Source organism: Caretta caretta, chromosome 6 (genome assembly GCF_965140235.1).
Source record: "Caretta caretta isolate rCarCar2 chromosome 6, rCarCar1.hap1, whole genome shotgun sequence".
NCBI lineage: Eukaryota > Metazoa > Chordata > Testudines > Cheloniidae > Caretta > Caretta caretta.
In genome coordinates this window covers 38,954,020-38,970,145 of record NC_134211.1, presented here as the reverse complement: position 1 = coordinate 38,970,145, position 16,126 = coordinate 38,954,020, and the positions used below count along the sequence as shown (strand labels likewise).

Here is a 16,126-nt window from a genome sequence, read left to right as displayed (position 1 = left end):
TAAAAAACACTGAATTAGTATGTAGTACATGACCGGATGTTAATCAAAAAGCTATTTTCAAACAAACAATGAGATCTCTCTTATATGCACTGTAGTCTTCTGTGCTTTCCTCAGCACAGGAAAGAAAGAGGAGAGGGATTGGGTTGTTATTGAAGATTCACTTACCTGGATCTACCAACACTACAGCAAAAATATTTGTGCAGAATAAAAATTTTAGGCACTATATTTAGAATTGTAAAGATGTCTCATCTTTAATCAGCGAGTGTGCTATATCAGACTTGAAAAAAAAAGTGGCATATTGACATAACATTAATTCTAATTTATGGCCTTCTAGGGTCAAATCCTGTGTTCAGACACATTTTATGGCAGAAAACATAAATGAAGTTTTACATTTTAATGTAAGTAGCACATTCTATGTAGTTGTATCCCTATATTAACTTAATGATTGTTTTCCATTGATAACAACTGCTCTTCTTGTAGACATTCAGGAATATTTTCAGTTCTTTTCAGTCTACCCACTCCATCCATCCATATACTCCAGACTTAATATTATCAGGCTGAATTCTGAAGCTGACTCAAAGAAATAGGGTAGTGCCCCTTTCAGCATATGATTAATTTTTTTCCTTCTTAAAAGTCTTCTGACATTGTCCAATGTTCAGCAAAACTATTATTTTCAAAGGTACTTGGACATTTAAAGATCTAGGTACTTAGTGAGATTTTTCAAAAACCCCTAATCTGCTTAGGTGCCTAACATAGAAGCTGAGGATCTAACCTGCTTAAGCACTTTTCAAAATCCCACTAGGCACTATTTGTACCTATAGATTCCTAAATAACTGAACACTCGACTCTAGATTCCCATCAGTTAAAGGCCAGCTCACACAAACTTTTCTGTTTTGGACTATAATATTAATGTATGTTCTTTAAAACAGTCTCCCAATAATTGTCATAATAAGGCTAAAATATTTATCAGGGAAGACAGAGGCTAAGTGATGTTCTGGATTTCCCACTCCTGGCCTAAAACTACACCTCAATGTAAAATCTGTCAATCTAATCTGTTCGGAACACTTTTCCCTTTTGGAATATGTAAAGCTGTCAATATTCTCAAAGTATACAGACTTGTAAAAAGTATTTTGCCCATTTTTAAAACAATTATGTTACTGAATCACCTATGTAAAATTCAGGAAAAGCAATCAACATACATCCAGGAGCAGGGAAGTTGTATGTGGAACTCCCACTTAGAAAACGCATCAGTACAGTAATTGTCTCTATACATATTCATTCATGGTAGCGCTCAGTTTTAAACCATATTAAGAAGCTACTAGGAGTGCACAACACTTTCAATTGGATAGAAATCCATTTATTTTAATTATCCTAGCACCTAGGAGCTCTAGTCATGGACCAGAACCCCATTGTGCTCGGCACTGTGCAAACAGAACAAAAAGACGTTAGTTACCTGGTTTCTTCAGAAGAGTCAATGAAACCGTTGGACTTTTTATATCCCAAGATCCCCATGCCATATTAAAGAGAACTGCCAATTTATCATTTAAGAATTACAGATGCTTCTTTCAGACAGTATGAAAGGTTACTGGTGACTGTATAGTAGAACTAACTTACGATTGTAAAGGCAAATTTAATTCCAAAATGTGCTATGAAACAGTTAATGGGCCATATTGCACGTATTTTAGACTGCTGTTTATACTGCTAAATATGTATCTTCCTATATATGTAATAGGCCTACTTCTGCCCTCACTAATACCACTCTCACCAGCATCTATGAAGTTGCATAGATATAAATGAGCAGTATGTTAAACAGAACCATGTTAGTGGAAGTTAGTTGGTGGAAGAACTGTAACATTTGAATCTTGGGATTGGGGCAGAGAGTTTTAATTTCAAGCCTTGGCACTACATTAACAACTAAAAACATACAGGGAAATTCAGAGAAAAAAAATGAAGTTAAAAAATGTAGCCTCTACTGATAGATGCCTTTTTCGTTGGTGCTCAGAGAAGGATACTCTTTGCCCAAAAGCAGAACTGGTAAGAGAAGTTGCCTTCCAACACGATTTAACTGCAAAATCTCCACTTATCAAATCAATCTGGGAGAAACATGAACTCCAGAGTTAGAGCAGTTGCATTCATGCTTTCCGAAGACACTTATTACAGATTTCTCCAATTCTGCTTTTTCACAAAACATCTGCCAAGAATCAGTGATCTTGTAATAGGTGTTTGCACAAGACTTTAAACCTGCAGGCATCACCTTTTTACAAATGCAGTTACAGAAATGGGAAAACAGTTTTTCCTTACCTACTCAATTCCAAGAAGCACATTTATGCTGTTATGTGACTAGAACACGTGGAAAGTTGTATACTATGCCCATACAAAAATGCAACTTTAAACGTGTAATTTTAAAATTACTACCATCTTCCTTCTACAATCTGGCTAGTTTCTATGTTATTTTAGTGAAAAAATTAGTAGGAATAAGTTTTTGTATGTTTGCCTAAATCAAACAAACAGCCATCTGTATTTTGGTGTGGGCCACCAAAATAATCTTCTCTGAAGAAGTGGATCCCAGGTGCCTATGCTGGTGACTATGCATAGCTGCAAATGTTTACAAGACTTTTACAAGGAACAGGACAAGTCATCCCTCACTAAACGTTGTGTGCCCATTCCAGTTAATTTTAGTATCTTATACTAATTTACTAGCATTAACTATTCTGTCACGTCTCTATAATGCAGTCCCATTTTACAGACAGAAGCGAAGATGGAAAAGTTAAATAACTTGATAGAAGGCACAAAGGAAACCAAACTCAGAACCAGGATCACAACACAGGAGTTCTGTGGTCTTAGTCCCATATTTGGTCTTCTATCCCAGGTAGCTTTATGCTATTTACTTACACCTTCTTGTGATCAAAGATCACACTGTCTGGTCAGCAGAGAAGGCAGATATAATAGAGGCACCCAGCAAGGAGGTAACTTGCAATAGTTGTAGCAACAGTAGTAGCCACTAGACAGTACCCCTTCTGCTCCTTAGAAAAACCCTGAATTGACCTGTGGGTCTGACAAACCCATAACGGAAGGCCAGGCTAGAACAACTGTAAGGTGGTGAAAGGGAAACACTGAATAACCCATGATCTTTACAGGGGTGGAAGACAGAAAAAAAATCAGCAAATAAACTTTCAGTGCTGGCTCTACGTTTAGATTTGAAGATCTGTTGCTAAAGGAAAAGGGCAAGGAACTATTTTTTAAATGAAAATGAAGTTAGTCCTGATATTTCTCAGCCCCCCAAAATCCTAATATATGGCATGCGTCTCAGGTGCCAACACTGGCTCTAAACTCACAATCCTGTGGTACAGTCCAGGGACTACACCTTGGCTAGGAATCCTGGCACCTTCCCCTTTCTCAGCAGCTAATGGTAGGGGCTAGGCAACATGAGGGTGTTGCTCTTCAAGTACACTAGGACCCATCCCTCCAAATCAACAAAAGCTGTTCATAGGTTGCTTATGTTTTTCAAACTCTGCCTGTGACCATGTAAAATATGAAAATTCACATTTTACAAGAATGCAGTCTGGATGACAGAGTAGGACAATCTAGTTCAGTCATTCCTTGTTTTGTATTCAGTCGTTTCCCTACATGCTCTTGAGTTGTATATCATGTTAGTAGACTATTAATTTTAGCCACTGGGGTGTATAAAAGAAAAAGGAATGTAAAATGTGTCTCAAATTTTTTATAAGCTTATTACATGTAAAACCACCTGGATGGTGTAGTGCATATACAAGTTTTATCCCAGAGAGGCCATGATTAGATGTATTTGGTCCAGCCCCCACTCCAGAAAAACACACAAATGGAACTAATCTAAGGTTTAAGGTTACAGGTTTGGTTGAAAGTTCTCATAAAAACCTTTTCCAAATGTTGGGACTAAAAAGCCTATCATGGTATATTTTCACATTTTTTTTTGTTTCAAATCATTTGTAAGATCCAACTAAGAGTAACAAAAAAAAAATCTAGATGAGTTATCAGAATAATCAGGATTAAACTTTTATTTTGTCCATTTAAATCCATATATGTCTCCATATCCAGTAAATGGATTTACCAACACAGAAATCCAAAAAGATTCCTTAAGACTCCACAGAGGTAGCAGTTCTTTTTGCAGGGTAGGGGCCAATGGAAGGTTTTAATTTTTTAACCATACATACCCACAGCATATGCACACACACACCACTTAACCAGAAACTGAACTAAACTTTGGGTATTATGTACAAAAAATGGGAAAAAAAGTTCAACTCCTATTGGCTTCTTTAGGTATAAAGACAACCTTAATCCCCACCCCCCACCCCCCTCTACTCAGGAAATATAGGGAGGACCCTGTTTACCGTAGAAGTATTAGAAATGTCAATTCTTCACTGTGTTTTTGCTCAACTATGTCTTAAATAGCTATCACAGCCCTTAACTGAAAGGACAGGGATGCTGAATCTTTAACAGCAAATAACTATTCTAGAAGTAGTTTGAGTTAAATAGGTATTTACAAAATTTACAGAAGTTAAGATGCCTGAATAAAAGCTACTTCCTCTTGTAGATTTCACTTGCACAATTTATCTGACAAACATATGCTTTCCAGGCACCCACTGTGCATTCCAAAATGGACACTGTGGGCAAGATCTAATTTTTCTATTCAAAAATTAAGCAAAATTGTTTTTGAAAAATAAAAATTTAAGTAAGGCATAACCCTACTTTTTCCAAATCATCTTTAAATTTAGTTCGCTCAAAAACTTCCATGTTCCTTGTGTAGAAGAAAGTAAATCACGTTTTTCACTGCTGCTCTAGAGTCTGTCGACAACTGTATAGGAGAAACCTAACTCTCTCAGCTGAGGATAATTCATTCCGTGCACTCCACTGACTCTGGCAGATACTACCCATGTAATGCTTATTTACAACAAGTCTGTTGGTTTTGGAGGAAAGTAAGGGGAAGATGTGCAAGGAGATGGGAGAAACAGAAAGGAAGCTGTGTTTGTGCCTTGCCTTTGGTAAAACAGGGAAAAGTTATTTTCCTCCAAACCAAAGAGTAGTAAAGAAAAATCTAAATTTTATTTTGAGAGTCACTGAAAGCATCCCTTTCAAGCAAGTAAGGGCCCAATCCTACAAATACTTAAGCACATGCTTAACTTTATGCATGTAAGTAGTCCTATTGAGCTCAATGAGATTACTCATCTGCATAAAGATAAGCACACATTTATGTACTGGCAGGATTACATCCTTATACACATCCTCCAACAATTTTTAGGAACCATTAGTGACCCAGTCTCATTCTACAGAACTGTTGATTTTGTACAGTAATAAGAAGAGAGTGACAGAACTTCATGAGTTTGAAATCCTGTACTTCTAGAAGAGAGACCTGAGTAAAGTTGTCCAAAACATAAAAGTGTGAGTAAACAGACGAACTACAAAACCAGTTAGCAACATGAAGCTTCTCACTTAAACCTAACAAACTAACCCTTCACACTAATGTACCTTAAATGTATCTTAATATATATAAAAATATTACTACAACAGATGAACTGGTGTCAAAAGTCTCAGACTGTCTTTTACTATGAATTTTGTACAATTAAGGGTTTAGGTGAGAACCTTATTTACCAGCATTTTGTAACTGAAGTTACTCCCCACACCAATGAATGGAATTTTCTTTAAGTGAAGCAAAATGTGTTCCTCTAATAAACTAGATTTCCACATTAAAATTCTCCTGTTTTCCATCTCATGGACTAATAGGAGATATGAGGGAACTGATGAGAGACTGAATTGCACCAAATTAGGAAGCTCATTGTGTGAAGAGATACTGCTTATTTAAGCTACTTAGAATCTACATCAAATGGGAAGCAAAAAAATGCAGATGTTCAACAAGTCACGACACTTAACACTTAAGATGTGTAATTTATTCAGAGGATCAGTTTGGGATTATTCACAATAAAAAACTGTCAGCCTAATGCAGATGGCTTGCAGGTGCTCAAATATAAGTTTGTTGACAATACACTTGACCAAATTTCTGATGGCACAAGCAGCCATATTGCACTCAAAGTGTGTCCATACTTACAAAAGTTAGCTAATTTGATCAGAGACAAACAAAAGCACTATAAGCCCCAATCCAATTACCATAATGTAAATATTTACAAATAGATTGAGATAAGATCACTGAATTTTGCAAGAAATTTGCAAAATATAATCAGCTTTCATAAACACAAACTATGTTGATACATATAAAGATGTTTGCTTGCTTTTTGTATATAAATATGTACACATTCACTGCACACATACGTTGCCATTTCTTCTCATGTAGGAGTTGCCTATATATATATATATATATATATATATATATATAAAGGAAGTCTGACAAACATTATGTTTTTAATCTCATAATAGTATAACAAATGTTTTATTATCAACTAGCTGATACATCACCGCAAACTTTTTACAAGCTGGCGGTCACTGGACACGGGACATCATGTGGCACAAAGATTGGCAAAGCTTACTGGAGCTAGGGAAAAGATTCTGATGTTCAATTTTAAACAAGCATAGTCATATCCTACAATTAATGCCATAACTGAATACAGTAAATCACATGACTGGTCATAAGTTACTGGCAGAGAGAGGCCACTGTGTTCCCTTCAACAGGTAATTCACAGTCCGCAAGGATTTGAGATATAAGAAAACTTGCACTATTCTAGTATGTAATGGGGCTATTACCTACATATTTTTAGCACGACAGGTGTGCAAAGAAATAGTAATGATATACAGTAAGTTTTTGGAAGTAGTCCAAGGAGTAGAGAGAGATTTGACCAGCTGATAACTGGAGTGAGGTTCAAAAATGAGGGCAAAGACAAAATAAGAAGAAAGCTGGCTATAGTGGTCCCTTTGGTCCAGGTTCAAGTCAACAGACCCACCCATAAACACTGCAGGGCAGAGAAAGTTCTATACTATACTGAAAGTCTGTTGCAAATGGGAGCAGAAAGAGGCTTAACTTGTCCTAACTACAGAAAAGTCAGAAGTAGTATTAGCACATTGATGTATCAAGAAAGTAGTATAATGGCTAAACTTTTCACTGTCTACACAATGACAGGTTTCAGAGTAGCAGCAGTGTTAGTCTGTATCTGCAAAAAGAAAAGGAGGACTTGTGGCACCTTAGAGACTAACAAAATTTATTTGAGCATAAGCTTTTGTGAGCTACAGCTCGATGCATCCAATGAAGTGAGCTGTAGCTCACGGAAGCTTATGCTCAAATAAATTTGTTAGTCTCTAAGGTGCCACAAGTCCTCCTTTTCTTTTTACTGTCTACATAAATTCTGTAAGGGGGTCTTAGAAGCTTTTGGAAATTGTACTCAGTGAGGAAAGCTAAATGCTTATGTTTTTCCTATTAAAATCAGAATAGAAAGATGAAGCTAATGCAGGTGTAACATTTCTACTGTAGTATGTTCGGTTCTAATTGATCTAGAATGTAGATATCTTTAGGAACAGTGTTCAGCTAGCCAACCCTTATGAAGTGAACATTTCCACTGCCACACCAAGTGGAAAGAATACGGTTAAGAGAAGAGCGAATAACCCATTTCTTCATGCGAAAATGACAACATACTACAAAAGAAAGCCATAGTGATATTCTTTGATCATATCTTGTCCTTTCACCATTAATATTAGAAATATTGTCTATCCCCTTTTTCATTATTAAAATTTGTTCAATGAACAGTTATGTAGTAATTGATATTTATGGAAGGCAGATAAATACATAGTCTTCCACTTCAATATTGTGTATCTATTTTAAGTCAGAAACATTTTATCAGTTATGGTTGTGTGGAAAAGTATTTCTGATACTTCACAACTAAAAACATGTTCTGTTCACTTTGTAAATTGCACACCCTTATATTTACATATTGGGCAGAAGGGACAGGAGACTGACAAATTGCATTTGATTTCTAGTACAAGTCTACAATAATCACACAGACATAGAACAACATTTATTAACAAGAAAGGAACAAGTCCGTAAGAATAAGGAAAGATCACAAGTAGTACAGTTGTAAAGATTAAAAGCTTAGGACAGAAGTTTCCAACGTTTAGGATGGGCAGAAACTCTGTACAACATACTCTCTCAGCAACAAAAGTTGACCAAGAAAAATGCTTAGGTAACTGGAGCAGCAAGTTTTATATGGGTATGTTTTTCAATTACTATAAGAGTGTTTACATAAATTTAGCAAACAGTAGTTATGTCTAATTCAGGTAAGGTGTTGCCAATAAAGGAATATCAGTAGTGGAGAAGTCTACTTTGACTTTAGGTCACATCAGCTTCATCCTGACAGAAATTAGTTCAATTTTCCAAACAGGTCACTGATTTTGAAAGTTTGTATTCACAATTTCCCTCTCCAGCCCCAAATCAAAGTATTAGGAGTAAGAAAATACTGTCAAGCAGAAAAAACATTTTAAACAAAACCAATCATTTTTCTAAATGATTTTATTAAAGTTACATTTTTTAAATGTACAAATATATTGAAATGATACATTCTGACTAGTGTTCACACCAAACTAAATTACACGAGTTAAAGATACTCATGTATATGTTTATGTGGAAATGCAAAAGGCGTCAATCCTAGCCTTTTGTTATATAGTTCAAGCCCTCTTCCTTCTCCCATCTTCCCATAAAAAGAGTTCTTGTACCACATCTCTTGCTATTAAACTACATTTAAAATAAACTATGTTCATATTAAAATTACAAATATTTCTATTCTATTTATAAAAAGTTTTTTTTTTCTTTAGTGCAAGCAATTACACGCAATTCAAACTTGAGAAATTTATAACAGTGAAAATACATGAACAGCTGAAATACCTTACAAGCACATGGACTAGCTTTGCATTTATTAGTTTCTGGGTTTTTTTACGTGTTTGTCGGAACTGTATTGTGGTTGTGATTTTTAAATATCTTGTTATAGCAAACTTTTTGACCTCTCCCAACAGCAGAAAGAATGAACAAGGAGATACTGAAATAAACCCATGAAAGAATGAAGTTAGCATGGTGTAAACTTGCCCAGAGCATCCAAGGACTATAGCACAGGATCCTAAAATCTTTCAAAGATACCATTTCAAGTGTCAGAATTAGAATGAGAGTAATACTACTTCTCTAAAATATTGTAAGTATAGGTTATTTCTAACGAATTGATTAAAAGGATTTTCTGCAGATCCATTTTTCCATGGGAAACTAGGAATGCAGGGAAATTTCTGAAAATTAAAAGGTAACTACACGTTTCATACAAGTGTTCACTGCTGTACTGTTCAAACATTTATGATACTGCCAACCATGTAAATTCTTCAAGTGTCTCAAAAAGATAATTAAACTAATTCTAAAAATAACGATCTACAAATAAGTGGGTCATCTAGCCGTCTGGATCAAAATCAGAGATCATGGATATATATTATGCATTAGGTTTCATGGGCCCACATGGTGTACTTCATCAGAACATACATATTTTGCACATCTATAGCACCTCATTGTTCTATAAACAAGCCTCACAACAACCCTGTGAGGTAGGTATCCCCACTTTACTGGCAGGAAAGAGTTTAAATAACTTACCCAAGATGGCACACCAAGTCAGCTGGGCAGAAATAGAATCCAGATCACTGAACTATTAATTTAGGATGTATAGCATATGTGGATGTTTGAGACTTGTAACGTGCTCCCTTAAAACTGTAAACAGAGGCATTTTTGTGGATTTATGCAAGCAGGTTGGTGGGAGTGGCCTTTTTGCCAAAAAAGGCATCAAGGGGGATAACCAACTATTTTAATATTAAGCAACTGGAAAAAGATAAATTTCTCATCACTACAGTGGCTATTACTGTGCCATATAAATAATTTTCAAAAAAAGATACAGTATATATTAGCAAGTGCCTTTTTCTCAACTTGCTACAAAACAGGTTGTAGAGGATAGCCTACATAAAACCCCTAAACAAAACCGTATGGTCACAGACCGTAAGTGGTTCAACACCACCGCCTGATAAACTGTTTTTGCAGATGGAGTTATTTCTTCTATTGCTAATAACTGCCCCTCCCCTTCAGTCCCACACCCAACCGTTTCTTGAAGTCACTGCAGAAATAGGAACCAAGGTGAAAAGCAGGCTGTTTTCACTGCTAAAGGTTTATATTTTTGTGTAGTAGTAGTTTTGTCTCCCATCAGTGAAGGGAATCAGAGAGGAAGTGTACTCAACTCAGATTAAGTCCAAACCTATGTTCAGATTCATTCACACACTACAAAGTCAGTAGTTTTCATAAAAGCCCACAGCAGCGTTCAACATACCAAAAAATGGTATTGTGAAGTATCCAATTTACTGCAGCACATTTATTTTCAAATTTTCTGGCAATAAATGTTACCATAGGTAAGTGATGAAAACTGCTTCATATAATATGCTACTATAGTCCACCAGAGAACACACTTGAACACAAAATGACAGGACAGCACTGCAAAAACATGTAATATTGAAGTTAATAAAGGTAAATATTTTAGTAGGATTTATAGCTCTCTCCAAAAATTACAAGACAGAGAAAAATGAAGTAGGGGAGAAAAGGATTTGTCAATCACACAGTCTCACATTTGTCTATCACACTAAAATATCAATGCTGAAGACTAATTTGAATTGCTTTCTACTCAAAGGTATAAAAAGTGACGTAAAAAAGGTCAATTCCTGAAATCAGCTAACGGGAGCTTTAAAAATTCTTAATATTTAAGACAGCTGAATTTTCATAAAGAAAATAGCTGAATATAGCTATTCCACACTAACGCTAACAGGTCCCAGAGGGTATAATCTTCACACTAACTTATTTCCCTATGCAATACACAACACTTAAATATTTGGTTCCTAAGTTTTTTCCTATATCATTCTGTCAAACTCTTAAGAGAAAGACTTTCACTACTGCTAAAAGTGAGAAAGCAAGAGAAAATTATTTGTTACCCTCTTTGCTTCTCTGTGATGTATAAAAGATAACAATGAAAACCGTGTTTTAATTTGAGATGAAAAAAATCTGTTTGTGTTTTCACATTAGAAATTCAGGTCTGGTCTTCCAGAAAAAATGCAGGTTATGGATGACTGAACAATTAGTAGGTTTAGGATTTAAAATACCATGGGAATGCAGCTCATTAAGAACTCCTCTTGATGAAGTTTCAACATGCCCACCCGCTTCTGGTCAGGGCTGTGAAATTCCCTATTCACATTTCTGGATCATTCAAGAAAAGCCTCCAACAAGGTAAGAAGACTAAATTTGATATGTCTGATATGTCTAAAGCAATAAACAAAGCAGAAAGGGTTTCAGATAAACCCTTTCAGGGTTTTCTTTGTACAATATAAAGCAACAAGAAAAGAATCCACAAATCAATTCTTCTAGCCCCTATCTCAGGTCACCTTTAAAATGAGTTTGTGTCAGTGTTAATTTAGGTTCAACTACATTGTTAGAAACATGTATAATTTTGCAGTTACTTTTTGAAGCTGTCTGTTCATAGCATACATGATGCAGTTTAAAGCAACATTTTGGCAGTATTGCCAAGTAATCCAATTTGTATGTTGATTCTTGTCAATGAAGTCAGAAGGGAAAAGAAAAAGAAGCAAATTAACTTATTACACTGAAGTCTACACATTAGCAGATAGAATTGTTCAGGTAGAAATGAACAATGCAGGTTTTTCACTTATATCACTAACTATATAGGTTAGTGCAGAGAAAGTTACGAGAAGAGAATAGGTTCAAATTTAAAATCAAAATTTTGGTTTAAAAAAATTAACTTTGATTTAAGAGAAATCAAGCTTAAAATGTAACATGCTCAAGACACCTCTGTCAAAATACTAAACCACATTTGTTTTTCTTCATCTTTTTGAAAGACTTAATTCTATCCTCCATTTATCCTACAGGTCAAGAGTAATTAAACCCTCTATATTCATAGCTATAGTTAACTCAATGCAGACTCATTCCCTCCCAAGTTATTATATAGTATGTTACTGAAATATCACCAGAGAGGTAGCTGTATCCTAAATTGTTTACGCTACAATAGTATTTGTGCTTATATATACACTACTAACGTGTTCACTAGTTAAAAGGTACGGCATTAAATAAATGGCAAGAGTATTTCTGTCAGGCCACTTCTGCAGAAGATCCAATACAGAAGTGGCTTGAGGCTTCTTGCTTTAATACAAGAATGGCTCCTGGTGACCCAAAAAGCAGCACAGATCAGGTCTCATTCATCTCTTAAGCCAGGGGCATCTCCAGTGAATGATAACAGTGCTAAATAGGCACTAATGATCCCAGAGAGAGAGTTCTGATGATGAAGTCCTGAGGCTATGGTCTTGATCCTGCAACTTAGATCTGCATGGTTGCAGAGGATGGACTTAGTTGCAAGATCTAACCTTAAGACTGGATAGGAGATACCCACACATGAATGTATTAGAGTACACACACCCACACATGTCCTATCAGCTGATACCTCACTAACTTCTACATATGATTGAAACAGTGCCAATTATAGGATATGTAAACAGAGTGAATATTGGAATTTATGTTACATATTTTACACGTAAGTATAAGCAGTAATTCAAGTACAGTATGCAAGATTTTCAGTTACAACGGACTCATTAGTTTTATTGCATTACCTTTAAAACGTTTATCTAGTGTCGTAGCTAATCTGGACACAATTTATATGAAATAGTAAGGATTAAGCGATGTGGTTTGCCACTCAGATTCCTACTCACCAATCTGCAGACATTTATTTGTTCTGAGGTTAAACTAGCTCATTTATCACCTGAGGAACAGCAATTCCCTGCATTAGAGGAGTTTAATAAAAGACTTGTCTATATTTATCAAAATTTATAGCTTAAGAATGCCAGTGAAAATCATGTGTATCAGGATAAACTATCAATTACCTACAGAAAGTTAAAAAAAATATAATCAAAATACCCATACAAATAATTTCATGGCATGGCATGAAATAAAGACTGTTTGGATTGATCTTTGGGCTTAGCCAAGTGGAACAAAAAACAGCTACTATTTATACATATAAAAATAGTTATGTAAGTTAGTTGGACTTTTGATAGTTTAGTCAATATTTATGCATAAACTATGCATTTTCAAGACATTTCACATCAGAAATAATCTTCCTTCCCACACCCTCCCTGGAAAAGACTATTTCAGAGACACTCAAAATATCCTAGGAAGCAAAAATATTAAAGATTCAAACATTCACAGAAAGTAATTCAAATCAGTTTGTACATATGAGCAAAAAAATGAGCTCTAAATAAATGACACAGGAGGCAATAAATTGACACGACAAGTAAATAAAAGGCTAAAGCACTCCAACACCATTGAAACGGTTTTAATGTTGTTGCAATTCCATAATGCAACAATCATCAGCTCATAAAAAGACCCAAATACTCGAGAATTCATTTTAATTGCTCTTTTGCACCTATTTTACAAAATAAAGGCAAGATATCTTTAAAATCCTCCTTTACCTGGATTTATGTGCCTAACTTCAGTTATGTTTATCATAGAATGTAAACGTAAATTCCTATTAAGTGTTATATAAGAAAGAATGTTAAAATATTAACCTCTGCTTCAATGTACAGTTTCCAGAATCTGCCAGAACTGGGGAACTGGGCAACAAGGCGTTCATAGGTCTTCCGTGCTTTGTCTATAGGTTGATTCTAAAAAATTGAAAACCAACAAACAGCATTTACAATATTATGATTTATGTAAATGTTTATATTGACTTCCAGAACCACATAGCGTGAGTGGACCCATAGATAAGGAAATGTAATCCTATGTCACTAAACCTGTGCCTCTCGAATGAGAATGCTCCAAGCGTCAAGGTCATATGGATTCTCTTCTAATTTCTTTTCAGCCTTCTTCACTTTTTCTGGAACATATTCAGCAGCCTAGGGAAAAAAAAAAAACAAAGTAGGAGCATAAGTGCCTGTAAGAGTCTGAAGAGTCCAATACTACCTACAGCATAAGTTTAATGTCTTTTGAAAATACAGCATTTCACATCTTGGAATTTCTGATCTCCGCTGTTACACTGAAACAACTGAAGTAAAATGATTATTTTAATGAAAAGCAAGTTTTCCTACAGAAACATTAAAATGTATTTCCCAACTTCCCAATGGCAAACTTCAAAATTTGATGGCTCACTGCCCAAACAAGAAGAAATAAGTTAAATAAATAATATGATAGTGTAAGGCTATGTCTACACTGCGCACCTTACAACGGTACAGCTGTGCTGCTGCACCCGTGTCATTGTAAGGTGTGCTGTGTAGCCACTCTATCCCTAAGAGTACCACCTTCAAAGAGGGGCGGTAGCTTCATCGCCAGGAGCACAGCTCCTGTCAACAATGCACTGTCCACACCTGCGCTTTTCGTTGTTAAAAACTTTTGTCCTTCAGAAGGGTGTTTTTTCACACTCCTGAGTGACAAAAGTGGCAATGTAGACATAGCCTAAGTCCATAAGCTTGCTAAAATATGTTCTGTATTTGTAATTCTATTTAACTGATTTATTATGGTTCTTAAAATGCAAAAGAACATGAATTTGAAGTTTAATTATTTTTACAATACAACTTAAGTGCCAAAAAATAGTTAATTAAATTAACCTTGCAAAAAATACATGGTCATACTGCACATCCTGCAATTTTCCTCTTAGCAAGTTCAGTACCAAACTTTCAAATTGTCATACCTATGTTAAGTCAAAGCCATTAAACAAACCAACTTCTGTGAGGACCACTGTTATGTTAAACTACAAATTCAGCTGATTTTGAGGCTGCTTTGTTCAAACAAGTGTGTTTAGAAGTTATTTCTTTTAACAGTAGGTAAGATTCTCACCAGCACCACTTTTCAGTAACACAAAACAGGTGAAGTGATTTGCTCACATTTTCCAAAAACAGTTCAATTTCAGTCAGAAACAAAATAAGGAAACTTTCAGCCTAAGCACTGGATGTTTCAGTAAGTTATGTCTGTGGGAAAAAAGGGGTTATGATAAACTGTTTTTCAACCATAACTATTACTAAAAACTTGGTATTCTGTTATTTTTTTTCAAAATTTAAGTGTAACGACATGTTTTACAGCCTCAAGTACACAATACTAGTATATTTAAATACTTGACAACCATTAGCTTGCTAAGAGTTGTGGCACTAGACAATAGCGCTAGAAAAACTTGAAAGAACAAATGGGGATTTCCATTCTGAAGTTTACTTGGCATTAGATGGTTTAAAAAAAATACAGACCTGCACAACCTAGGATTACAATGAAAAGAAAATAGGTAGCACACATAACACTTGGTTACGGAAGAGCAGCAGCTATCAGCACTTCATACCATCATTCAAACTTACAAAAGCAGATGATGACAAAGCAGCTAAGAAGCACAAATACTGACAATACATTGAACACTAAATGTTGTTTTAGTGTAAGTCAGCCAATTTCCATCCCCGTCACAGAGCTTGTCTACATCATGGGAAATGTGTTCTATGGAAGTGTGGTTTCTAAGGCACACGACACTCTACCACACTGATTGGTCTGTGTGGACCCTGCTGGTGTGCACCAAAGATTTTTTAGTGCATTTTAATGTTAGAATTGTTTCAACAGCACTACCATAAAGCACACCAGCAGGGTCTGCATGAACCAATTAATGCACAACATGTTAGTGTGCTTTAGAAAGCACACCCTCTTAGGAGTGCATTACCCCACTGAAGTCTCATTATTCCAAGAATATAAATCCAGTGAAATAATGGACCCCCTTGGAAGACCATATTCTGAGGCCTGGAAAGGAACAAGAACTACTGCTAGGATAATTTGCATGAGATTTTAAAAGCCTCAAGGAAATACAAAATTCTCAAAAAAATTGTTTTAATTAGAAATCCAAAAAAACAACACACTTTATATGTGCAACAAGGCTGAGTTAATGCCAGTGCAGGAACCGTAGCTTTTTAGTTTCATTTTTTTTGTTTGTTTGTTTTTTTGTACTGTGCATTTCAAACATATATTAAGGTTCCTACGACCACATGATAGCTTCAAAAAGATGCATTTTAAAGTGTTTTTATTCATTCAGTGCTACCAAGTTTCATAATGCCACTTACATATTAACGA

The 16,126-nt window shown here is 35.4% G+C and overlaps 1 protein-coding gene across 1 annotated transcript in view; it reads right to left on the bottom strand.

Annotated features, from left to right (window-relative positions):
- CSTF3 (cleavage stimulation factor subunit 3) overlaps nt 1-16,126 on the bottom strand; it is a 77,023-nt gene that overhangs the window by 48,451 nt on the left and 12,446 nt on the right. The window contains exons 2-3 of the mRNA XM_048853467.2: nt 13,828-13,929; nt 13,603-13,698 (exon numbers count right to left, since the gene is read on the bottom strand). Coding sequence (XP_048709424.1) covers nt 13,603-13,698; nt 13,828-13,929 — 198 coding nt within the window. The remainder of the gene's footprint in view (nt 1-13,602; nt 13,699-13,827; nt 13,930-16,126) is intronic.